A 27,619-nucleotide genomic window follows, 5' to 3' on the forward strand; every position below is an offset into this window, starting at 1 on the left:
TAATGTAACATGAAAAGCTCTGACAGCTGAGTGAAGAGAGACTGCAAATGTCATATTAACACTGGCATCAAAAGCAAACACCACCTTCCTCCTGTTTCCATACAGGTTTGAACTGGTCTAATCTTCCCGCTTTAACAACTGTGCCTTTGGGTGACTGAAGGAGACGCCCAGAACACAGCAGACAAACCTGTTTTCTACTATTTGGATTGACCTCGGGCGCTTGTTCGGCTGCACACAGTGTGGCCCTGTGACATTTCATACATGTGTTTTCATGCTCAGAAACAAACTTTATACAACTGTGAGTTATAAAACATGATTAAACGGTACAAAACATACCATTACATTCTCTCCATTTAGTTCATAGTATGAGTAACAGTATTGCCTTTTTTTAGTGTGTATACAGTATAAACATGTGGAGATCATTTGCTGAATTTTACACATGAACACTTGCAAACATTCAGTTGTACGTTGTATCTTCATATCAGCTACATGGGATGATTTTTGTTAATTAAATTCTCTAAACGTTCACATTCAAATGAAAACCAAACAACTTCAGTTCTTTCCTTACATGACTACATTATGTGACACTAATGAGAAGATGGGTTTTTATAAGTTTTGAAAAGTACAGAATTCATATTAAAGATTGTCTTGTGTGCTGCGTAATAAAAGTTGTATGTTGTATGTCACCCCAAAATCCTCCAAATGTAATATTTAATATTGTTTTAAATCATGTCCATTACAGTTATTATAATATTAATTGTGATGACACATTTGGATGGACCAGGAAAGTGTCAGAGGAGCCAGAAACAACATCTCAGTCATGTATGTAGAGCGGCTGACATGACACAGTCACCTCAGAAGATAAACAGCTGATATGTATCTCTACAGTGAAAGCATGTTATAATGGATTTTTCCCTTTACATTACAGAGATAGTTCAGATTCTTTTAAGTGGGACTGTATAATTTACTTACCCATAGTCAGTGTATTACATAGAATAGAGGTCAGTCAGCATGCCTCCAGTTTGGAGAAGCAGACTCCAGTCTGATACAGAAGCTAAGCAATGCACTGCTGTGGATGGAGGTCAGCACTAAACCTATTTTAGCCACCTAAACAAAGTGCCACCTAAAAAGATCATGATCAGCTGAAGTGTATGCTGTATTAAGAATATTTTCACCGCTTTTCCTTTTAACCAGACTCCATTAACAAAAGCAGTATTTTTAGCTCAATGTATACAACAGCTGTTGGTGTATTGCTGCCTCGATCAGTTAGTTAGTTTGTGTTATTGTGTGAATTCGGTGAATCCAAACTAACCGTTTTAAACACCTAATTCACACAATAACACAAACAAAATAACTGTTTGAGGCGGCGGTAAACCAGCAGCTCCTGTGTTCAGCAAAGCTAAATTACTGTTTTTCTGAATGGAGTCTGGTTTTGAAGAGAGCGACAGAACAGCTACATTTTCCTGTTGCCAACTGCTCTACTCTTCTATTCTAAATATAACATGCACTTAAACTGATGTTAATGTTTTATAGGTGGGACTCATTTTAGGTGGCTAAAATACCTGTGCGTTCCAATATCCATTGAACCATACTATACAGTATGTCAGAAAAAGATTTAGTATGTCCCAATACATAGTATGTCAAATGCAGTATGTCAAAAATACCAGGATGTTCTACTACATCCAGTCCGAGTTGGCAGAATGCAGGACAGCATGCTTTTTTGGCTATGCTGACCCACAATCCTCTGCACAGCGGACAATACGTCACATCGACTGAGCCGCAAACAGATGACAGCTTATCAACACATTCACAGCTGTTTGACAGTTGTCAGAAGTCGCAATGACGGCTGACAGTGCATTCAAGTCACTGATGACCAGTCGAACAGTATTAACAGGAATATTAATTGATTAAGTGAACAAAATAATTATAAATATTACAAATATATATATATATTTATTTATTTACGTTTATGTTTGTTAATAATTCCTGTTTATTTAACTATATATTTGTAAATACTATTGTTTAAATTTCTTATATTTTCACGTATCTTTCCTCCCTTGCAAGGAGCACCTGTAACATAAATAATTTCCCCTCGGGGATCAATAAAGTATTTCTGATTCTGATTCTGATTCTGAAACAACAATAGGACATAACTAGAAAAATAATAATGACAGAGAACTGCAAGTGTGATTTCACTGTCACAAATATATTATTTTCAAATTTACAATCTGTGTAGTTATAACTTTTTAAAGTTTAAGTTAAACTACATACATTGCAAAGTAACAACAGCAGATCTCTCCGGGTTGATCTCCGTCTCTGGCGAATTTGGTGAGTGCCGATTGTTTTATCTCCAAGTTAATGGATATAAAAGCAAGAGGGTCAAAGTTCATGGCGTTATGTTATAAGGAAAGTAGTATGTGTGCATACTGCATGCAACAGTACGTACATTTTAAGGGCAGCTGCAGTACCTACTAAAAGTAAATAGAGAACGTATGCGATTCAGAACACACCCTAGGTTTTGTTGCTGACCCCTCCACAGCAGTACATGGCATAGCTTCCATGTCAGACTCCAGTCTGCTTCTCCAAACTGGGTGTGTGCTGACTGATATCTACTGCATTTAATACACTGTTTATGTTTAAGTACCCCATAAAACCCCACTTCAAAAAATCAGAAATATCTCTTCAAGGATAATTATTCATTTACTGACATGTGCAACAACAAAAAACTTCAACTGTCATGTTTGAAACATTTGAAAAAGTAAACAACAGTGTTGTGAGACCTGTTTCATATAAGGCATCGAAGGAGAACAACACTGAGTTCAGATTTTTTTGTAGGTAATTCTTACTCATTCTAACTCATAATATAAAACTCATTTGGACATTAAGTTGAAAAAACAAAATCTTCTCCCTCTTCATTATATTTACAACAACATCTCCATCAGGTCAAAAATGATCTTTGTTTCTGCACAGAGTATGTCTTATTCTTATATTGGCCAAAAATGGTATATATGAATTATGAAGTGGTACATCCCTTGAAGACTTTAAAGTCCAGTGATGTTGAGTGCAGATCACTCTCAGTAGTAAACAACTATAATACAATAAGCATGTAAACAATAGCAACAACATGGGCGAACTCGATGGCTGAGGTTGGTTCAGACATTGGTGATTTCGACACTCTTGAAGGTGTGCATCGGGCTGCCTTTGGCTCGGGGAACAGCCTGAACTCGGGCCTCTCTGGGCAGAGAGCCACAGCTGCCATGGAAGCCCAGACCTCGCTCCTGGCTGTTTGCACGTAACCTCAGCGGACTCTGGAGAGATGAAAAGGCATAAAAGCGAATTTGGAGCTTCTTGCTCAAAATAAGACATTGACCCTTTAAAAAAATAAAAAAATACTACTTTGGTCAAATATAACAAGCTGGCACTGAAGTGAAATTGTCCAACAAAAGCTACCGATTGCAGCACTACTCACTACTGTAGATGGAAAAATACAGTTAAAGCTGTATTTTCCTCCACACGCTGTTGATGAAACGTGTTTTTGAGTGACACTATTTAATGTACACCTAAATCACAAGACTTATTTTTATATCCAAATTGTAACATCGTGCTGCAACAGCCAAACTGATTTCGGAACAGTGTCACCTTTCTAAAACATCCACCAAATTAAATTTTTCTAACTATCTGACACTTCTAATCACTCTTTGTGTCACGTCCCCCGTCAACACCCATTTACACAAAAACAGATAAGACATTAGGGGGGAGAGGAGGGTATGCTATAAAGGTGCTGGCCAGAATCAAGCCAGGGATGTTAGACTGACATATATGTAATAATATGTATAACTTTATGTAAAAAAACACAATTTACAATTTAAATCTCACGATGTTGGTATAAGTATGTTCTGCAACATGTGTAACTGCTGCACATGTCACAAATACATATTCATAGATGATAATCTTCCAATTACATGACGTGAGTGTGAGATGAAAGGCTACCTTTCCTGATCTTCTGATCGACACCCTCTCCTCAGCAAAGCGGTTAACAGCCACAGGCGAAGAGGAGCCGATGACCTCATTGCCCTGCTCTGCGTTGCTGTGAATACGAGGCATTGCAAGACATATTCATTTATGCGCGTCATGTTAAAGTTTAACTCTGAGATAATCACATATATTTCCACAGCATTCACAGGAACATGGTCATATTTCAAAGGCAAAATAAGCTGGAGAGGATATATTATCATATCATAGAGTAAAATCATTTGTTGCATTAAAGATGGAGTCAGTGATTCTGGGGAAAGATTGTTGATATTTGAACTCAACGTCTAAACAAAGACACGCCTCCCAATCACAACCCTTTCAGAAGCTTTGGCCCCCAAATTTATGCATTGCTGAGGCAACGACTTCATGGATGTAGCTACTGTGACATGACATCGACCACTGGTTTGTGAACTCCCATTTTGAAGACATCAAAAAGTATGTAACAAGAGTTGAAGTGTTTTCATTCACCTGTGAGGGATAGCGAGTGATTTCATCTCTTCATACAGGTGCCGATGCAGCATGTGTTTGTTGCTGGGGATCCCCAGGGCTTTGGCCATGGCGTCTGTGTCAAAGGACGGGTCCAGAGCCATCACAGCTCCATGAATCCCTTTACCCTGAAGGTTGTCTGCGAATTCCTGAAGAGCACAACACATTGGCAGACTTCAGACTTTATCTACAGTAGTGCCAAAAGTCATATTGGTACAAATGTCAAATTCAATAGCAAACCACAGTGATGGCCCAAGCCTTTAAAAAAATAAACATGTCAAAATAAGATGTCTGAAGGCTGGGAAGATATTACTCACAGAAAATTGAGAAAAAAAACTTGTATGGTATCTCCTGAGGTGTTTTTCCTTTGTCTTTCAGTAGTGGCGAAGCAACAACAACAGAGCTATCATTATTTTTGAGGGAGTCCTAGAAACAAGTAGGTGGTATCCGGTTGCAATCTGCCCTGAATCTCCAAAGCAAAGGGGAATACCGTCACTGACCTCCCACCCACCTTGAGGTCTATGTCTCTGATCCACTTCATTACTCTGTGACATGTCCAAACAATGGGATCCCAGTCCTGGTGCTCACATTTTGCCCGCCGTGCCTGCAGGGCCTGCAAAAGCACAACACACAGATAACTGTGCCAGCTCTCATGTGGCAGGGGGCGATGAAAACACAGAGAGAGGTCAGGGAAGGACGAGGGCCTGCTGAGATAATGCACCTCCAAGAGCTCCTGTGTGCCTCTAGCTATGGTGGATGATAATGGAAATCACATGCCATTTTGTGAGAGTAGCTGAGTAAAACTTTATGCAGTGGCTGAGGAACAAACATCAGTACCTTGTCATTTAACCTCATGTAAACTGTGATCTATGATCTCACCTCTTTATCAAAACTGAGTATCTGCAGGATCTGGATTGCCAGGAGGAGACTGGTCTGGTGGAACTGGTCGCTGATGTTGAGGAATCTCTCCAGGTCTCTGCGGCTCAGAGAGTTCAGCACTCGCCCGTCCACTAGATTACTCTGGAAGGTCTGCGAGTATTGAGGCAATCCCACGTCACTCAGCCATGATGTTGACACCCAGTGATGGTCCATCTCAGATGCTTTCGATAGTCTAAAAAAATGATTAGACACCACCAATCAGCAGTGCTAGAAATTTCCAGATTCTTTACTGAAGTAAAAGAAGCCAGAGTGAAAATACCTAACTACCTAATTGTGCTAGGTGTCACTCTCTGCTCTCTGCTCTAACCCTAAGCCTTACCTTAACCACCTCTCCTTTACACTTCATATTTAGCTTATTGCTAACTTAACTTTTTCCTCAGGGCATCTCCCTCTGGACCAAGGAGCAAAGGGGGCTAATCCTGTAGTCCTGTAGCCTGTAATCCTAAATCCTGTAGCTGGTGGGCGGGTCAAGTATTTGCTCCAACTACAGCTATACCTACTCAGGCTGACCGGTGAAGGAGCAGTGTTCACCAAGATAGCTATCGTTAGTGTTAGAGGAAGAGATGCAACCATACATGTTTGAGCCTCAGTCTGACCCAGACCCAGATGAGGAGTCTGTTGTGAACATGTACCAAAATCGGAGACTAGCAGGTGTATCAAAATGGTAGGTTGCAGCCTTGTATACTGTATCAGTGTGTGAATGGGTGAATGTGACATGTAGTGTAGTGTAAGTGCTTTGAGTGGTCAGAAGACTAGCAAGGCGCTTTACAAGTGCAAGTTCATTTACCAGTGAGCGTCTTTAATTTGTATTTTGTTTCTTAGCTTGTTCGCTAAGCTTGTAACTGGCAGTGGCTGACACTGTGAAATGGTGCGTGTAATATCTGCCATGATGAGAGTTTTAGTAAGCTCCAGGGTTTGGTTTACATCCAAAAACTCTACCATGTGTTCTGTCAAAACTTTCACTACACTACAGCACACTCTGCTCTCTGTACAATGGATGTATAAAGAAAACAGGATACAGCATTGGAGGCGGGGCCCCGTTCATTCCTATGAAAGCTGCTTAGTTTTGCATGAAGCCAAAAATGTTTAACTGTCGTGTTTGAAATTACCCAGATGATCTGTACTACTTCTGCATTGTGGGGCCCATTAGCAGGTGCACTAGACACTTCCTACAGCCAAGCCAACTAACTTCCAGTTTCGCACTCCATTTACTTGAATGGGGATGGAATAATTGTTTGTACTGTTTCCCTGTCGATATGTGTTTCCTGCATTAGACAGTAGTTGGCTTTCGAATTTGTGACACACCTAATCTAGCGTGCCTGCTGTACGTTGGAATATCAGATTTTAGGGAAGTGCACAGACATCGCCCCTTTCAGTAGAGGAATGTAAAAACACCTCTCTAGTGAAATACTTTGCACAGCGAGATATTCAAGTTCAGACATTTTAGGGAAATAAACATAAGAAAAATACATTTTTGAGTGAAGGGGGACTTTAAATCTTCATTTGCATAGTAAAGCTATCAAATAAATATAGTGGATTTTAAAAAAGTACAATATTTCCCTGGAGTCGAATGATTAGGCAGCATGAAATGTGAAATACTCAATACAAGTGCCTCACATTTGTATTTAATTACGGCACTTGAGTAAATGTACTTTGTCTACTCTCAGTAATATTAAAGAAACAATTAAAAATTTCTTCAGTGATTTGTTAGCAGCTGCTCACCCTTGGTCCCCTTCAGCTCTCCTGTAATCCTCAATGGCCAGTCTCAGTTTCCTGCGATGAATGGGGTTACTGATACCCAGACCCAGCTCCAAATCCTCATCCGTCAGGCCCAGCAGCACCTAAAGAACAGAAATCCACTTCTTTATCAAACAACAACAGCATCACACCCCAGTCTCTCGCACACAGCAAACAAACAGCCACTTGTATACCAAGAGTGTACCTTCCCACTTTTGACGTTTTCAGAGCAGGCTCGGGTGTACATGGGCATTCCCATGACAACCTCCAGCCAGGCCTGGACTGCACCTGCCCTCCACAGCGACATGCATGTGTTTCGAGTGAGCTCCGCCTGCTGGAGGCGGTCCAGCTGCTCCTCTCCATCAGACAGGCTCTGCTGTGTGAGGCTGTCAGAGTCTGGATTGGTCAGGAGAAGTTATGGTGTGGCATACAGGGGGGGTTCAGGGTCAGAGGGATGTGGAAATCAAAGAAAGTGACTCATCTGGAGAAAGGTTGACATTAAAATCAGAGGGTGTTTGCATGGAAAATACACCTGAGACATCAGTGTGAAAGGATACAGAGCAACACACTGGATGCTACACAAAGTTATCAGAATTTTTTATATGTCAACAACAAAAATATTCCTTTCTAGCTTCTTCTTGTGTTTAGTAATATCAATCAAGGAAGAGTTATCAGTCAGCTGGTTGAAAAGTAGTTTCAAACCTTTCTTTGGTCCAATATTATCATAAAATGTTATGAAATTGAACCACATGGCCACTAGATGGAGCCAGAATAACTCACTGGGGCTACGTGTCCTGTGTCTTTGGATTAACAGTACTTCATGTGGGGAAAAAATTACACAGTTGAGTGCATCTAAACTGTAAATTCAGGAGCTTTACAACCCATTTATTTCTTTCATGAGAGTGTAGTAGTCCGGTGAGTTCTAAAACTACAGTACTGTGTTTAGTACAGTTGTTAAAATACTTAAGTAACTATCTGATGATTATGAGGGGACTTAAGACCATTAGGGTAATGTATTAGAGACACAGGGATTATTCATAAGACATCATGCTCCTGCCCATTAACCTCCTATCTCAACAACAGGAAAACACTGATTCATACTGAACCAACAAATCCAGGATGAACTCTGCGTGTTTACCTGATTCGTCTCCACATGCTGACAAAAACGCTGCATGCAAAGTCCACCATCTCTTTTTCAAAAGAGTTTCAAAAAAAGGAGAAAAAAAAAAAGACACAAACTTGAATTTGTCCAATGGACCTGAGTGATATGAATAATCCCCAGAGTGCAAAAACAGACAGCTGGTAATCACAGATGAGGAGTTACTCACTGGCAGGAGAGAGTTGCCATTAGAAATGGCAGGAGGAGAGGGAGAGACACGTTAGACTGGGACACAAGAACGAGATTACTCATGGAACAGAAAACTGCCACATAGGATGTATTCAGTTACTAGTTTTATTTTTAAAATAAGATTTCATTTCAATTATAATTCATTTTTGAAAATGCTAAAACCTCCTCAACATCTGGCTGCGACAGCTGCAGCAGATAAATATTTGAAGTTAACTCTTCTTTGTCATTTTTTTTCCTTTTTAAATAAAATACTTCAATAGATTTACTCTTTTATGCAACATCTCCTAAATTACAAAGCATTTAACATAGAATTATTAGAGCCACATTTGCAAGAAATGAGGAGGGATTCTACACAAAACAAAAGACAGCAAAAAAATAAAAAATAAAAGGGACCATGCATTCATAATGCAAGGAAAGATAACTTGGTAAAAGGGAAAAGGTAACACAGGAGCAACACAGGAACTGTGGAGATTATTAATTTGATTGGCAATGAATGGACATCTAATCAAAGCAACACAGAGGGAGCATGCAGGTGTTAAATGCACATTCCTTCGTCTCATATTGGCACGTGTTAGGTAGCGCTCAGTCAGAAATGAGTCAGACAGAAACAATGTTAGGAGGCTAGTGCTAACAGTGACAGAATGATACGCAGATTTTCTAGGGATGAGTGTTTAACCTTTGGCACTCGCACATGGTTACGACAGCAGACGAGAGGCGTGCCTGAATATGCATCACTGTTAATCTTTTGTTTGTGTATTCAGGTCTGTGCAATTACATTATAAGGAAGACTGACTCTAAAAACCTTGTTGGCCAGTCGTTAATTACAGTAACTGATAATGTGATTTTTGTAAAACATAAAATGTATGAGGAGGCCATCATGAAAAAACTCCCCGCTGCCCACATTGTGATGTGTTAAAATACTGTGTGGCAGCATTTATAAAATAACCATAATGGCCATACCTCTCAAACAAATCACTGTTTTTGGCCAATTAAACTCCAAGAGATCAATTTCTTTTTAAGCCAATCAGGTAATATCTCCTCTTTCATAATAAGAAATGGGCCGAGTAAGACTGGGAATAAGAAGAAACTTAGAAGTCAATGTTGCAAAGCATGATAAAAGCAACTGTAAAGTAACAAAAGCCAAATGACATTTACAGTAAAAACACTAGTTTCACAATAACTCCTATTTACATATGAACAGCAGTCCTTCAAGTCTCCAGTTATAAAAAAAACGTAAAACATTAAGACATTTGGAAGATAATACAGCATAAACATGTCTACACATAATAATAACCCCATGTATATATTTATATGCATGTAAACATATATACATATGCATACATGTACATCTATAAATATATATCTAATTTACAAACATACAATTTAAGGGTAATATACTGTACATTTATGGGGATAGCAGTCTCTTTTAGGCTTTTCTCTTTAAAATTTACCCCCTCCCCAGACAAACCCACACACAAAACATTCTTTACACACAGTTAAAGCCAGGTGGATATCCACACAAATTTAACACACACACACGCGCGCGCACACACACCCTCACACACTCAGCATCACCAGTCGGCATCCTCCTCTATGTAATAATCAGGTGTGGCTGTACCATCAAACAGGCCAGGGTCCAGTGACTTGCGCTGCTTGCCTCGTGCGAACACCCGGGACAGGGATCCCAGAGTCATCTTCTCCTTCTTCTTCTTACGCTTCTGGTCCTCCAGGTCCTCCATGGACTGAACGGGGCAGAGGAGACAGAAAGGAAGCTTGGGTTTGCCCTCTCATACAGCTGAGTTAAAGCAATAGTTTGACAGTTTGGGAAATACGCTTATTCGCTTTCTTAAAAAGAGTTAGACGAGAAGAAGATTGATAGTCTTATGTAAATATGAAGCAACTATCAGTGTGGGTCAGTCACGATGCTAAACTGACCCACATGTGCAAAAGAACAATAGCTAAGATGTCACATGCACACGCGGTTGTACAGAAGTAAACATGGAGGCCATTGAAGTCGACGTTTACGGTTTCATTATAAGGTGATGTGCAGTGGAAGCCAGGGAATTTGTGAGCAGATGAAGAGAAAGATTTTTAATTATGGCTTTTTGTGAAGCAATGTCTGCTGCCTCTTTACAGAGGTGTGTGTGTATGTGGTGTTGGAGTCGGAATTGCTGGGATCAAGATGTGAATAGTTTCACGGAAGCAGCTTTCATCAAAAATTTCAGGATGTCAAGGGCTACTTTTAACTGCATCTGTCAGTGCCTCTCCACAAGACGCTAATGGAAAGACGAGGCGAGCCACCTTCTTGAGAAAGCGTGTAGGAGTCGGAGTAGGGTTGTATCGGCTGGCAACAGTGGGCAGGTTATTCGCACATTGCGTAACCCGTCTAGAGTGATGTAAAAGTTACATGAATTCTGACTGTTCAGACCTGTATCTGACTGAGGACCGCATATGCAAGTGGCCCAAATCACAATTACAATGACCAGGTTCGATAGGATTAGAGCTGTTAGCACTAGTATGAAATAAAAAGTACTGATTGGAGTCACAAATGAGCAAAAAAAAAATCTGATTTAGATCCTGGGGGCCCTAGAACGGTACTTGGCAGGCCCATTCAGATAAGATACACCTTTATTGATCCCATAATTGAGAATAAAACCATCCCCATTTTTCATCACCCCTCTGTTGGCGTACCTAGCACACTGATCCTGTACTAAAAGATGGAGCTAGGGGCTAGTTACACTTTTGTAGGAGTTATTTCATAATCCATTCATAATACTTAGGCCCCGTTTCCACCAAAAACCTTTGGTACAGTACCTTTAGAACCAAAAATAACTCCTACAAAAGTGTACCTAGCCCCTAGCTCCACCTTTTAGTACAGGATCAGTGTGCTAGGTACCCCAACAGAGGGGTGAAAAATGGGGATGGTTTTATTGGTATCGTTCACAACTTTTCACAATGGAAACAGAAAAAATGTGTATCTCAGCATCACTGATTTACATGTTATAGCTTGTTTATTTGATCTGTACCAAAGGCAAAGTGTCAAAGAAACATTTTGTGACTTTACAGGGTTATATTCTACTTCCTGTCCTGGCACAGTAACTTCTTGGAGCCGCAGCTGGTTGCCTAGTGATCTCACAGTGGCAGCAAGACTCCAGGAAGTCACTATACCTGGCGAAGAACAACACCAAAACTTGGTTGTACCCTTCAGTTTTTCTCACTTATGTAAGCTTCTGTATGCTAAGCTACCTGACTGCTTTTTCCTCAGTAAGACAGCAAATAAAAGTATTTCCCAAAATGTCAGACTATTGCTTTAAAGTGAGTTCTGTACAAAATAACATCACCACCATCACCACCACCAAGCAGGCAGGCTGACACCCATCAGGCCGACAGAACAGAGGAACAGACACAAACAGGAGAAGACAAAGAGGAGGGAGGTACTTATAGAAAAGTGTGGAGGTGTGATTACTTGGTCGAGGGGGCCAGGCAGCTCTTACATTGCAGAGGGAGTGGGTCCGGTGACGAGGTGAGTTGATGTCGCTGGGCGTGGACGAGCGGTCTCCATCTGCTGCCGAGGCGTCGGAGATGACAGAGGGCTGGCGAGAGTGGCAGGGGCTGATCCTGACCACAGCTGGATGTGCCGCGCATACGTACACACACATATATTCACACAAGTTGAAAAATACCCAGTTAGTATGAGAAACCTTTAGGAAACCCTCTGTTAGTATGTTTAGTCAGTAAGAGCAACACCAAGCAGCACAGAGACTGAGAGGCAGAGCAGATGGGAGGGCTCACCCTGTCTGTCCGTGGTGTGTCCGTGGTAGAGGGTCTGTTGGCTCTGACGGATGGCGGCAGTGAGCGGCAGGTCAGCCTGCATCACCCACTCCTGACTGCCGTTCACCACGGGCTCTGTGGGCATGGCCAGTGAGTGCCGCTTCGGTACGTCTTTTGTCAAAGTGGCCAGAGACTGCTTCGCCTGGGAAACAGACAAGAAACAGAAATTGAGCATAAACTAAAAATGAAACAAATACACTGTCAAAGATACACATGCGGTTTAAATTGATTCAAAATGAATTTCTATGCTTTTAATTTGTGTTTTTCATATTTTGTGACTTGTTTGTTTGTCTGTCAGCAGGATGAAGGAAACACTACTGGCCTCATTTTCATGAAAGCTAGTGGAAGTGATGTAGCATGGGCCAGGGAAGAACCCATTAAATCTTGAAGTGGATCAAAATCACAGGGCGGATACATAAATTATTTTACACTTTCGTCAACATTGCACAATATGGCATTTGATCTTGGCGGAGGTCGGCACTCTCCAATTGCCCTTCTAGCTCTGTATGTCTTCATTTCTCCTATGCATTACGTAAAACACTTGAAATGTGCTGTATAAATAAACATGTCTCGTCTTACATAAACTCACATAAGTACTGTATGCATGCATGGAAACGTGCGGACCTACACACACTTGTACACAACAGTCACACTACACAACTAAATATGGGATCTTGATAGCTAAAGGATAAACTGGCAGCGTTCTATGTTTTCTTATAGTCAACAAATCTCATGAAAAGACCCAAACCAACAATGATTTGATCCTTGTAAGTCCTGTTTGTGCAGCCAAAGCCTGATACGTCTTGTTCCTCTGTGCCAAAGAGCTCCATTGTTGTCCAAAAACTATTAAAAAAAACATGCGGTTGCACATGGTTCATTATTTGCAGTGTAGTTTAATTTGAGTCAACCCCACATTCACCGTCTGGCATCTGTAAATAGAGCAGTGCTTCCCAACTGGTGGGTCGCGGTCCAAAAGTGGGTCGCAGGTCCATTCTGAATGGACTGCAAGTGACTCGCAAACATGTCATAGTTGTTAAAAACATACTTTATTTTTGATAGGACAGTTTATTAGCATGAAAGGGGGAGAGAGAAGGGACGACATGCAGCAAAGGGCTGTGGGTTGGAATTGAACCTGCGGCTGCTTAAGCAAAGACAGAGTCTTTGCACACTGGGTGCCTGCTCTACCAGGGGAGCTAATGGGCACCCTGGAATGATTGTCTTGAGGCTGAGTGCCACAGCAGGTTAGGGAATTCAGAAAATACTGAGAAACAGAGTAACACATTATTGGTTTTGGTCTTTTCATAGGATTGTTGACAACAGAAATAAATATTTAATATCAGCAGCTCTACCCTTTGAAGTTGGCCAACAGGGAATATTCCACACAGCGCATTAAAAACTGCCCATTTCTGTGTCACAACTCTACATAGTTGATTCTTTTCTACGGGAGTTCATTAGTGGAAGCCTCTGAGAAGACTTTTAGTGTTTTAGGAAACAGTTGGAAACAATCAGATTTTATAACAGAGAAGAGAAGATTTTATTTTGTGGCTTGGTTTCTTGACAGCGATGCAGCTCTGGCACTGATGTACCAACAAATCTGATCTGTGATGCAGCTTGATGCGAGGATCTGTGGGTGGTTGTGACTCGCCGAGGGAGGAGAGAGATTAATGACACAGACTGACAACTGTACCTCCGAGGCACCGACACAGCAACACAGAAAAAAAAAAAGGCACAAATATCTTCCTCAGCCCGGAGTGAAGAATTAATGCTTTGAGAGAGGGAAGGGATGAGGATGTATAGCGGAGCAGCTTACCGCGTGTGTTTGAACTGATATGAATACAGCGATGGGATTGCAAACCCACACCCTGTTTGCATTTGTGCCGTAAACACAAGATAATGATGCTAAGGTGACACTATTGTGCTCTAGTTATTAGTTCAGCAGGGTTGTGACTGTTTATGTGCGGGGTGACTCACCATGGTGAGCTCAGCCTCCAGTTCTTTGACCCTGTTCTCCTTCATGTCCATCTGAGAACGCAGCAAGTTGGCCTGTTCTGTGGCTTCTTTGGTCTGCCTCCTCAGATCCCACTTCTCCCTCTCTAGCATGTCCTTCTCCTTTGCCAGGGCTTTCACTGCATCCTCACTCTCCTGAAGAACACACACACACACACACACACACACACACAGACATGGTTAATCCTCGCCAAGCTCACTTTGAACGATCAATGGAGCTCGACATTTGAGTCAAGAAGCGTATCAGAGCTACATTCTGTGTTATAACCTTTTTCAAAACTTGGATTCTTTAAAAGTGTGGATTCATGATGACACTATGAGACTATGTTTTTTGATGATGGCATTACAATGTCAATATTTCGCGGCTTAAAAAAAACTCAATTATACATTGGCCGACGTCCTTTTTTCCACATCACATGAACAAATGAATAAATACATTTATGATAGGTGTCCGTTAAATTGGGCAGTTTCTATTCGCTGTTGGAACTTAGACCAATGAAAAGTAGTGCACTGTAATTTGCATATTTATGGATGCTACCGTGACATCACCCATTAGTTTGTGGACTCCCCTTTTGAGCATGAATGTATTAGGAGACCTGAATACAGCACTGAAGGAGGGACCCTGTTCATTCCTATGAAAGTTGCTCAGTGGTGCATGAAGCCAGAAAAAAGCTCTATTTTCACGGTATGAAATTACCCAGATGATTTGCACTGCTTTTGCGTCACTGGGCCCGTAGAGCAAGCACACTAGAGACTTCTGCCAGCTGAGCCCGCAAAGTGTTCTGCAAACTTTAATGGAGATAAAATAATTTACTCTTGTGGCTCTAGATCTTCCAAATGTTATTGGACTGAATGAATTAAATCCTGATAGTGGAACAAATCATTTTGTAGGGGCTGTGGCACTCAAAATTTTGCCCAATGGCATCACGTGACAAACTCAGAAATTGTAATTCTACTGTTTGACCACCACAAAAGTTGGTTTCAAAGCCAGATGCACTTCCTGCGGGCCTGGTTTCGAAGCCTCAAGTTTGGCATTTCGGCTGTTGCCATTTTAGTTTTTTGGAGCCAGAAGTTACCATATCTAGGAGAGAGGCTAGCGGTGTGGAGGAGTGAGGGGTGGATCTGACTGAGAAGCCGAGGACGCTATCTGCAGACAGCCTATCTGTCAATGCAGCCTGCCATTAATTACGTGCAACTTAAAGCCTTAATTAAATGCAAACAGGTGAGTTATAGAAAAAGTTCACCTCCTGTACAGTTGTCATGAACGGGGCAGTTAGCTAAAGAGACCAAAACTGTTTTTTTTTGTGCCAGGCTGTAAACATGTTTATTTCTGCTGTAAAGTTGACCATTTTAACATGAGGGACTATGGGGACATGCTCTTGGAGCCAGCCTCAAGTGAGCATTCGAGGAACAGCAGTTTTTCGCACTTTTAGTGTTGGATTCATTTTTCAACTCTGGAGGTTGTCGCTTGATATAACCCTTGTATTTGTAAGCCAGGAGTCTAAGATCATGACATATGCGTTGCAGGATGTGTTCCCTAATGTGACAGGAGCAAAGGAGGAAGTCAGCTGATGTAGTATATACATCGTTAGGTGGGGCTGGTGATTGTATGTCGGTGGCTGTGGCCTCCCCTGCCTCCCCCGGCCACCCCTTGGTGGCACCCCTGCATTCATCATCTATTTACACAGCAGCCTCCACTTATGGGGGACCACAGGAGGAGTTATATTGAAGTAAATTGTTAAGGGTTAAGTAAAGTGTCACCACACTAAGTGATATCTTACAGTTGCTCATATACATATACATCCATAAAGATGCATCTACAATAAGTTAATATTGACAAATATGCTGGGTCAGTGTTACCTTTCGGTGTTGATCGTAGTTGCGTATGAATTCCCGCAGCTGCTCTTCTCTGCTCTCCAGTGTTGCGTACAGCTGCTGCATCTGACTCACCAAGTCTGCCTTCTCCACTTTTAGACGCTTACGGTCAGCTTTCATAGCTACAACAAACAAACAAACATGTTCACCCACTGAACAGCACATACATGTGTAAACCAAGGAGCATTTTAACTGCCACTTCTACTGTCAAAGTGAGTAAAACAAATATATGCTAGTGAGATTTGGCTTCCTCTGAATCAGACATAAAGCCTTGCAATTGCAGCAGGGAGCCACTGGGTGACACTGTGCCTTTTGTTAATGAGGGGCAGCAGCTGGTGTTTGTTTTTTTTTTTCTTGTTGAGCAAATGATGTAATCATCCTTAAAGATAAGTGGCACAGTAGCACTTATTCATTCATACATTGAACTGTTTCGGCTGGCGTGTGGAGACTGTGTTGGCTCATCCTGGAGAAAACCAATTGGATCTGATTTCTTTCAGCTTGATTCGCTTGCAGAGAAAACTCAACAGCCATGATGCAACTGGTGGGGCTCTTTGCAAGCAAAAATAACAACAATGCTTTCTTGAGAGTTTGTGCTCAACGGAGAGGCAAGAGTGGAACCTGTACTTTTCATAACTGCACACACGTGTCATTGAGGAGGCATTCCTCCTGACAACGTTCAGCCGCTTCATATTTTACACTCATCCACTCAACATTCAAACCTGTTTTGCAGCAGTTACACAATACAGTTTATGAGCTTGCGTTCACCACCTGCAACTCAGAGCAGGGGAGAGAATCATCCACAGCAATAGTGTTAGACTAAACTAAATCCAGGAATGTTTTTTACGGGTTTCCCTCTTGTTGTTGTTGCAAGCAGTTATCCTTAATGCAGGAGCGACTTTTTTTCATCCTCCTTCCAAAGATCTGCTGGGAACTGCTGGGCTGCGTTACGGTCAGAGTAGTTTTAAAACAAGAAATGAAAACAATCCAATAATACACAATCAGCGTCGCATTCCAGTCTACATCGATACCACATTAATATTTCAGAGTGAAGCTTCTATCACATGATTGATGGATGTTAATTAAAATGAGGTGATCCCAGAGTCTACTTGGCCGTTCACCAGAGGCGACACCCATTTCTGAACGATGTCGAAACACATGCACATAAACAGTATCTTTGGTCTACCCTCAGAAAAACAATAAGATTTAAACAATAAACATCAGAATCCTCTCTGGATTGCAGACTGTTGCAATTTGTGTGCACACATTTCATAACTTTGGCACATACGCAACAAAATTAGGAGAGAAATGAACCCTGAAATTAATTTGAAAGACATATCCCAGCAGTATCATCTTCTGATTGGCACTGAGAGTAAAGCCCAGAAGGCTAATGTCCTATGGACTGCGCACAATTAGGATGATGGAATACAGAGGGTTATGTTTTATTTAAGCTATTTTTGAAGCAAATATCTATTATGTGCTCATATAAGCCACTGATATTTTTCTGCTCAGTGTTGAAACTGGAAGTTATGTCAGTCTGGAAGAAGAAAAGCAGGTTTGCAGCCATCTGAAAATGAGCTTTTGTTTTCTATTGTGCTTTTCCTCTGGGAGCCAAGCGATATTTTCTTGAATAAGATAAAACCAAAATACAGTTTTAAAACATGGATAGTGCACAAAAACTGAGTTGGCTGTTCACATGCATTGAGAAAATCAACTGCAGCATATGTTTGATTTGCAAAACAGAAATATGTTAGTATTACATTTATTAAAATTCTGTTAATATCCATTGAATGATTAAGTTTTGTTTGTTGTGCATAAATCAAAGAACATTCTAATGAACTAAATCAACTTATGTTGGTTCAAATTAGATATTTCAAAACAGTCAATACTCTCAGAATGCAGAAAAACAAGGAGAAAGTTTGCCTGAAGGAGGAGTGGGACATAAGGGGGAATATAATGGACATATTTCCACCATTTTAGTCCATTTTTAGTAACTCTTGTTCGTACCATACTCCTATTGTTACTCTATTAGGCACTGGGTTTTCCTTTTGCTCCTAGAAAACACTACTATCTTGTATACTTGTATATTTTGCCAGATATTTAATGCTCTATTGTGATAAAACCGGGCCCAGTGAGTGACCCGGGCCCGGGGAACCCACTGATTGTCTTGTTGTTACTGGTTGTGAATCGTTAAAATTGTGGTTACTGTTCTAATGTTACTGTAATTTGAAGCATTCTCTGGCACAAGAATGTCCTTCAGGATAAATACAGTTCTGTTGTTCTGTATTGTATTGTATATTTGCATCTAAATGTATGGCATCGTTGATATCAAGGGTAAGCAACTGCGAGAATGTATAGAATTTAATATAAAACACTTTACTTAGCCAGTTACTTGGGAAAAAACCTGGAAGATAAGGAATAAAATCTTTCACCAGGACAAACTTAAGGCTTGTAGCAATTATTTTCTTTCTTTTCCTACTCAGCATAGAATTTATTTGAAAGTCTGCACATAAACATGTGTGATTTACAGTATATAGTAGTACATATAATGTGAACTCATGTCTTTTCCTTCTGGTTTTAAAGGAAGTCTTGTTTTGATGATTAATGTATAGTGGTGTCTTGCAGTCCTATGTGGGAAATGTCTAGCATGACATGAAAATATATCACGGCTATTTTGTTATTTTCTTTGGCGAGGCAAAGTAGATTTCATGCAGTTACGACACACTCTGGCTTGCTGCAACTCAAAAAGGGTGAACCGTCCAACCCAAAGCTTGGACAGCTGTATTTGCTGTATATTCTGTTGGAAAGAAGGGACTCTGGTGGATTAGGTGAGACGGTGAGATGCCTGTGTCGGCTCCTGACCTTGTAAGGCCTCCTTGGCACGGTCCAGTTCCTGCTCCTTGTCACCCAGCTGCACACGGAGCTCGGTGGCTGAGAGCACATTGGCGGAGCAGCCTCCCTGGGTCTCCTCTAGGTCCTTGCTCAACATGTCCTTCATTTGCCTCAGCAGATGGACCTCCTCCTGAAGCTGGGCCACCTCCTCACGCAACAATACTGAGGGAGAAAGAGAAGGAGGTAGAGTTTGAGAATTTAGAGTATGCAGAGGAGGAATGAGGAACCTGACGGTACAGATTGAGAATATGAAATTAGAAGAGAGAAGCAGAAGAAAGACCAAGGGAGAGTAGGAGCAGGAAATGAAGTCGTATTAAACACCTAGAATTATAGAGAGGGGGTGTGATTATGCAGCACATCATAAAATGTACGCTCAAATCAACACATCAAACCCCCTCAAGACTCACAGCTCCCCCTCAGCTGTGGCCACGGGGGTTTAAGGCATTCAGATAAATGGTGAGTGACAGACTCACGACTACGAGGGTTGTGGGTAAGTGACAGACAGCAGTCTGATAAGACTTAATAAAATATCAGCGTCACACGCTTCAGCCATGCTCCTCACTGCTCTGTTTTCCATCCACTGCGAAATGCCTCCCAACCCTCAGGGGAAACCAGGCAAACAAACAAGAGCAGGAAACTAAGGAGAGGACACAAAGAAACTAATGGACAGGAGCTAGTGGACACGTTTTGCTGAGCAACAGCACAGAGAAGATCAAATAGATTAGAAGAGGGCTTTCATAGTTTGAATTTGAGTCCAGCAAGGGATGTAAAGCAACAGAGGAACTATATATCATAATGATTTATACTGCACACATCAGGGCAGAAGGTTTGGTGCAGAAAAATGGATACCTTTCATGAGAACAGAGATAAATGACACAAGCAGCCAAAACATTCACCTATACTGTGAAAACTCAATGATACATTTGTAATTCAACAGTAAAAACCTTTATGATACCTAGAAACCATACAAGATGGACGAGCACAGGAAAGAAAAGTAGCTGCTTGGATAATGCATGAAAGATCGGTTAATTAATCAATTAGTGGATAGGTAGAAAATGAACTATTTTAATGATTACCAATAATCGAAGTGATTCATCAGCTTGTCAAATATGTAGATTTGCTTATCTTCATGTATGTAAATGCAATATCTTTAAGCTGGGATTGTTTTTCGGACAAAACGAGGCAGATCTGGAAACTTGTGATTAGCATTTTCCACTGCATTCGGCATTTTAGAGACAAACCAACTAATCAATTAATTTAAAAAACAGACATATAACAAGGGTCTACAGTCAAGCTAGCATCGCTGGATGCTGTACTGTGATTCTCTGTTATTATAGAGGTCCAGTGTTTAAGATTTAGGGTCATCTATATTGGCAGAAATGGTTTGTAATATTCATAACTAAGTTAGAATCATGTGAAATTAAGAATCTTTGTCTTTTTGTTATCTTAGAATGAGCAGTTTATATCTACATAAGGAGCAGGATCTCTGCTACGGAGTGTACCATGTTGTTCTACAGTATAGTAGCCCAGAACAGACAAATCAAACACTGACTCTAGGCAGGGCCATTCATGTTTTCAAGTGTGCCATCATAATCCTCCGACACCCTTTGCAAACGGGAGAAGTTTCAGTACATCCTCACTTCTAGATGCCACTAAATCCTTCACACTGGAGCTTTGAAGAACAGCTAACATTTGGATAAAACTTGAGGTCCAGTATTTGTTTTTAATATTTAGCAGTTGTAGTTTATTAAATGTAATACTTGTCCAGAGGGTATTAATTCACTAATTTATTCATTTTCTGTAACGGCTTATCCTTTTGGGGGCGTGGAAGGGCTTGAGCCTATTCAAGCTGACACTGGGCGAGAGGCAAGGTACACCCCGGACAGGTCGACAGACTATCACAGGGATGATACATAGAGACAGACAACCATTCACAATTACATTCACAGAAAGAGCCACTAATTAGAGCCACCAATTAACTTAGCCTGCAGGTCTTTGGACTGTGGGAGGAAGTCTGAGTAGAGAGAAAACCCATGTTGACACAGGGAGAACATGCAAACTCCACACAGAAGGGTTTCCCTACCCCGAGTCCGAACCAGGAACCCTCTTGCTGTGTGGCAACAATGCTAACCACTCCATCACCGTGCTGCCCGTACATTGTCTAATTCATCCAACTTTTGTTGTGATATTTCACTCTGAATTACAAATGTTGACCTAATAATAGAACTAGAGGAAAGTCCAGAGATCCCCACAATCAATAGGCTTCACCTCTGGGGACTATGAATGTCTGCACAAGATTTCATGGCAATCCATCCAGTAGTTATTGAGATATTTCAGTCTGGACCAATGTGGTGTAACCAGTGGATCAAAAGAAAAACATCCCCAGAGGCAGGCTGTTCGCATGGCTGAAAAATATAACAAGTTAAAAAAGACAAAAAAAAAAAAAAAGGAAAGTATCCTTAATTGTATGCAGATCCCTATAAGACTCCATGTAAAATTATGCAAAATTCAAGAGCAAGTGTGCATGTGTGTTTGTGTGCGCGCATGTGTGTGCGTGTGACTCAGAGAGAAAAAGAGGGAAGGTCTCTGCAGGCCTGCAGCCAGACCTCGTGGGGCTGCAGCAGCTCCGATAAGAGAGGAAGGGACAGTCCATCGGTCTCTGTCGACTCAGGACTATGGAAACACAGCGGGCAGCTCTGTGCTGCATGTGACAGAAAGAGTTTGTTTCCCTGAGAGAGCAATCGTTCACGGCCTTCTTGCAGCTTAAATCCGCTTATTCATCTGTTTACCTACAGGCTCTCCTATATTTGTCGTGGGGAGCCCAGCTGCTGCGTTTGATGCCACTGGACAGAAGTGTGCATTTTTTCGGTGCTTTGTAGCGTTCGGCTTAATCTTCAACTTTAAACAGGCTGTTTAAATTATCAGCTGCTCTCTCTGTGATGTGGAGGTTGATCTGCTCCTGTTAGCGGGCACAGCAGTTGTGTACAGCAGAGATTTTCTAACTTGCAGTCATTCTCAAATGAGCCAACAGATGATGAGCCTTTTCCCTTTTTTCACTCAGAATCAATGAGTATTTTGTTAGCTTAGTATCACATATCATCACACATTGTTTGTCATAATTAGTCTACTTTAAGTCAATTAAAACAGTGTTAGAATTGTGTGAGTGTTTACAGTGGATTTAGTGAGAAATGTGTCTAATTTACACATAAATCAGTTACATAATTCTCCAAAATCCAATTTTGCATTAATTTTCAGCATCATCCCTCGTCCAATAAAACAGACAGACCCACAAGCATATACACACAGGTATACACACTCACACACTTTTTCCTCTCTCAGGTTTCTTGCCTCAAATTGAGGGTGAAATTGAGGAAAATAAAAACTTCCAGAGATCTTCCAATCTTCCCCGAATTTGTGGCCATTTCACATTTAAGAAATGTGCAGAGGGACACCCAGAGGAGCTGCTTCATTGCACACCGACTTGAGTTAAAGCTGCACCAATGGAACTGACAGACACAGCCCATCTACCTATAGATAATGCACCTTCACATACATGATCTAAAAAGCTATTGCAATTGACAGGAGCCATATAAACCGCACATTGCAGTCTACATGCTGTTATCGTCTGGGCTCTCTCAGCTATGACCCCTGAGTGCTTGTGCAGTGAGCTTGGTCAAGCTATTAGAGTCCTCCCACAGAAGAAGAGAAGCCCGCTCTTCTTCTTCGTATTCAGCAGCCCTTTCTATTAACTTCTCATCCAAGCCTGATTAGAGTGTCCATCAAAGCCAGTCAGGGCCAGGCCACCACTCCCAGTTCCTTTTACCCCCGCATAGCAGAGCTGTCACAAGCCAGCACACACACAAACATACACACACACACACAGACTCAGGGAGGGTGCATAGTGGCTGTTGGCTCATGATTAGGCTTGAAAGAAAGCAGAGGCATCCCTCTCTGCTTAGAAAAAGGGAAGTGGGGGCTGGAAATGTGTGGATTGGTGGTCAAAGACCTGAACTAGTCTCCTATGAAGCGTATGCAGGATTAAAGTGGAGCTATTTATATACATGAATGATCAAAGATGCTTAATGTGAGCTGTGTTGGAATATTGAGTTTGGATGAGAAGTTGAATTTAAAGTTATTGCTCTTACTGCAAAAACCCATTCTGTTTTAAAAGCACTTTTCAGACTAACTATTCTCCGTGCATCCAAATGGATTGGCTCTCATCAATAAACAATCACTTTCCAATCAGGCAACTTTACAGCAAGTGAACTGATGAACTGTCAGGGAGCTTCATTCATTAGGTTTGCCTGATCTAAACCTGAGACATTGCTTCCTAGTTTTAGAACATTGTGAACTTTTTCTGACTTGGACGCCTTCAGTCTCATTTAGCATTAAAAGATTTTAAAGGTCAGCTAAGCCAAATAACAAAATATATTTGTTCAGACATTTTCATACTATCCTCTGACTATCCAGGCAGTTAAATGGGCATTATCAGGGGTAGTAAGCATCATTAGCCCTTTTTATACATCCCACGACAGGGCCGCAACGAAAACCCTTCATCACAACAGCTTTGCTTTTTTCTACAGAGCCAAACAATGGCAGCATGGTGCCACTGCAGTGAACAATTTTGGGTAGTGTGCTGGGATTCTGGAAGCAAAAGAATTGTGATGGGTGTGATGTGTAACACAACAGAGCATAACATACTCAGGCAGTGCTAATAACAATAACAATGGCATAATATGGCAATAAAAATCATTTACCATCTCTATTATATGGCGGTTGATCTCATCCTCTGCTTGGAGGGTAAGAAGCTCCTCAAACTCATTGTCTCCCCATTTTGCGGACATTTTTGGGTGTCGTTCTTCTTCTTTGAGTTAGCTGCTAACTGCTTCTAGTTGTTTTTTAAATTTACCACCAGTGGGTCAAAAATGTAGCACCTGTCCCGTCCATGGTTGCATTTACACAGACGTTGATCCAGCGCTGTTACTACCTCCACTGCCAGCTTACAGATGAGACAACTCTCACCCCCCATTTTGCAATTGTACTTTTCGTACAGAACAGCAAGGCAGAATAACAGCACAACATTCCCACCAAGAACAAGCTGTGTCAAAGGGGCTATTAAAATGGGTAAGTAAGGGCCTGCCACACCTACTATTAGATTTAGAAGACTATTATCAGGCCATAAAATGAGAAACTTTCTGCCGAAAAGGGCAAACACAGGCCAAACACAGGACTTACACCCAGGAGACAAGGGTTCGAGTCCCATATGAAACCAACATTTTAGCTCAACCATGATCTTTCTCTACATCTAACCAGGTCATGTTGGCCCCTAAACCTAAGGACAGTGAAAGTAAAACAAACCCTGAACAGCCATTGAATGGGCTGAAAACTGCCTTACTAGTTGGTGTAGCAGGCCCTAGAGACCCACATCTAGGAGCCTTATAAACACAGATAACAGCCATTTAATGGGCTGAAAACGTCCCAATAAGGTGCAGAAGAAGGTACAGATTGTGTTGGTTTTATTCACCCAAGTTTTGAGATGTCTTCATCTGAGATTTCTTCCACCAACCCAATGGAAAAATGGAGTGGAATTGTGTTTGTGCTGCTCAAAGCACAGAATAGTTTTAGGGCTGCAGCTAATGACACTTTCATTACTGATTACTATGCTAGTTATTGCCTCTTTTAATATAGTAATTGATCAGACCATTGAATGTCAGAAAACAGCAAAAATAGGTAACATATTCAAATGTTTTGTCCAACCAACAGTCCAAAAGCCAAAGATATTCAGTTTACAATGATACAAAACAGAGAATAATGGAAAAATATTCACAATTATTGAAGCTATAACTTGGGTTTTTTCTAATGTCTGCTGAATAAAATGACTAATTTATTACATTTAAAATCAATTAATAGCTGCTGATTATTTTTCTGTTGAACGACCAACTGATTATTCAACCAAATGTCCAAGCTCGCTAAAAAACTTTAACAGTAAAATCTTCTTCTTAGTCCAGATAGTCCACAGACCTCGCTGTCAGCACTTTTTTTTACGGAGTAGTTCCAGTGAAAACTGTTGACATGGTGGTCTGTGGATTATCCAGAATAACTGGAACATTATGATGAAACATTGCTGTTGAATTGTCTAAGTATACATTTCCAAAGCTGTGAGTGCCACAGACACGCATATCTGGACAAACTAAACTAAATCTGTATCACTACCTCTGAGGAGTAAGTGGGGTTTGTTTTGTTATTTGAGTGAACTGAGCATTTAACTTAAAAACAATTTCCTATAAAACATAGTGAAACACTTGCTCAGTGGACCTTAGTCTATCTGAAAGCAGAACCATGAAAATAATATGGGACGACTGAGAGGGGTGTCAAATATCTCCGAAGTGACAGCAGCCAACTGTTCTGCCCTGAGGACTTGCGATGTGCATGGCTGTCACTTTTCTACCTCGGTCTCCCTGACAATTCAAATGTGTGTAATTTTAGTTGGTACAGTGGTTCCGCTCGGCTATTTCTGTGCAAGACAAAGCCAGAGGCGATGCTGCTGCCTCTCTAATCTCTCAGGTACAGTACTGATAGCTGGATAACAAGGTCATACACTGTTTTACAACTTTACGACTGTATGTAGACATACAGCGCTGTCGTAACTGTCCTGTTAAAGCAATATTTTTAATAGAAAACCCCTGTGAACAACCAAAGCATATTAATACTGTCTTGTTGGACACTGGGGGAGTGAAGAGCATGAAACACATCTTCAACCCGTTTCATTCACCTTGAAATACCTGCTAGACGTTCATAGCTTTAACAAACGATCACAGTGTGGCCTTTTTAAAACAGGTGCTTTAACTCCTTCTTTACACTGTCATTTCCTAAAAGGTCTAGTTTTTCTTGCAACACTACTGACCTTGTGAAGAACTATATAACATACTCATTTACATACGCTGCTGCTGTGTGACAGACAGTTGAAGGTAGGACGGGAGGTCTGCTCAGGCTGGTTTTACAGCTTCAGCTACCATGAAACAAAGATGTTAGCAAGTCACTGTTCATAATCTGACTATAAAAACTGCTGTTTAAACATAGTACAGTACTGGGATTTGTCTTTAATTATCTGTTTTTAGAATAATTTGGAAATAGAGCCTGAAGGACTTATTCTCCTGGTTGACTTCTCACTGTTTTCTTCTTCCCTGTTGGCTCCTGTAGTAGCTATAACACTCTATCTATAAGGTGGAGAAGGGGTGTGTGTGTGCGAGGGGGGAGGGTTCAGGGGAATTGGAGCTAAAGGATGAAAACAGTAATGGCTTTCTACAGAAAGTGCTGAGAGATTTTCTGCTGTAGCGTTGCAGGGGGTGCAGCTAATACAGCAGGACATCAAAGCGACGTCATTTAATGGCGCATTTCTCACACAAATTGCTATGCAGCGAGTAATTAAATCAGTAAACACAAGGACACCAATATCAAAGTTTTCTTTAAAACAAAATTAGAGGCAATATGACAAATGTTCACTGGGGATGTAAAAAAAAAAAAAAACAGCAATAGAACAAAAGTTTTTCTGTAATTTGCAGATATGAGCAGAGTTGTTTCAAAAAACCAGGAAACGTCTTTAAAATGCTTCATCAAAGCCTCCTAATAAGTTATTCTCTCATAAGCTCTTCTTATTGATAAACTCTACAGAGAATGAACCAATAAAAACATCAAAAACTTGTTTCCCAGGACAGCGTCCTGCTCACAGGCTTCCAGTGAAATGGGAAACATTACGTAAGTGAATACCTGCAATGCAGGTGATTGTGTTGACTCAAACTGTCAGCCTCCCTGAGGGGAAGCGAGCCGCCACTGTGTCTCTGTAACAGCTTCTGAGCTGAATTATATGGTGACCACTTGAACAAATGAGCTCCCTCTTATGTTGAATGACACAATACGTCACATCTTTCTAACTTTTATACCTCAGTGACTCATTTCTTCTTGAAATTTCTTCTCCACAGTAACATGAATTATCAAGTCGTACCCCCTGAGTCTAAGACCACACTGATAAAAGCTTTTTGTATTGAGTCCTGGAGAATTAAAGCTGATGGCTGGACAGAACAACACTAATAGAAATACACCAACAGCTGCAAGAAAAACACACTAACGCTTACTCTCTGAAATCCTTTATAACAGTGGTGCTGAGAGCCAATTTTCGGAGCCAGCAAGTGATTGAGGGCCACACAGGAGAAGTGCAGTTGCGACTTGCCCACTGAAATCGCTAACTTTAGCTAACAGCAAGAGCATTAATGACAGAACGTAATTCCTGCGACACTTGTGAGGTGCCACTTGTTGCCATGCGACCAGTAGCTTTGTACAAGTTGCCATCCCTGACCTGACAGACGCTTGTTAGGAGGTGCACTTTGATGCAGTCTCCTAGTAGTGTATTAAATGTAAGGTATAGAGTGCTGCAGGAATGATCCCTAAAACCAAGAAATGAGTAAGTTAGTTGAAGTC

The 27,619-nt window shown here is 41.1% G+C and overlaps 2 protein-coding genes across 6 annotated transcripts in view; both read right to left on the reverse strand.

The window, feature by feature from the left end:
- Positions 1–3,151: 3,151 nt before the first annotated feature.
- Positions 3,152–8,420, reverse strand: LOC126386718 (kazrin-A-like). The gene is made up of 7 exons (XM_050039262.1): positions 7,400–8,420; positions 7,180–7,298; positions 5,398–5,629; positions 5,030–5,131; positions 4,501–4,667; positions 3,991–4,087; positions 3,152–3,308 (listed from the first exon to the last, which is right to left on the reverse strand). Exons 1-7 carry the CDS (start codon positions 7,499–7,501, stop codon positions 3,153–3,155), a joined length of 975 nt encoding a protein of 324 aa, XP_049895219.1. The 5' UTR covers positions 7,502–8,420; the 3' UTR covers position 3,152.
- Positions 8,421–8,642: 222 nt separating this feature from the next.
- Positions 8,643–27,619, reverse strand: part of kaznb (kazrin, periplakin interacting protein b) — an 87,867-nt gene continuing 68,890 nt past the window's right edge. For 3 of the 5 annotated variants that reach the window (XM_050039242.1, XM_050039245.1, XM_050039243.1), the window contains exons 3-8: positions 19,115–19,306; positions 16,241–16,377; positions 14,345–14,515; positions 12,335–12,515; positions 12,037–12,170; positions 8,643–10,284 (exon numbers count right to left, since the gene is read on the reverse strand). In XM_050039242.1, the coding sequence (XP_049895199.1) occupies positions 10,114–10,284; positions 12,037–12,170; positions 12,335–12,515; positions 14,345–14,515; positions 16,241–16,377; positions 19,115–19,306 (986 nt within the window). In that variant the 3' untranslated portion in view covers positions 8,643–10,113. Of the gene's footprint in view, positions 10,285–12,008; positions 12,171–12,334; positions 12,516–14,344; positions 14,516–16,240; positions 16,378–19,114; positions 19,307–27,619 lie in introns of all 5 variants that reach the window. The other 2 variants (XM_050039246.1, XM_050039244.1) reach the window with 2 other exon arrangements.

Source organism: Epinephelus moara, chromosome 24 (assembly GCF_006386435.1).
Source record: "Epinephelus moara isolate mb chromosome 24, YSFRI_EMoa_1.0, whole genome shotgun sequence".
Classification (NCBI taxonomy): Eukaryota; Metazoa; Chordata; class Actinopteri; order Perciformes; family Serranidae; genus Epinephelus; species Epinephelus moara.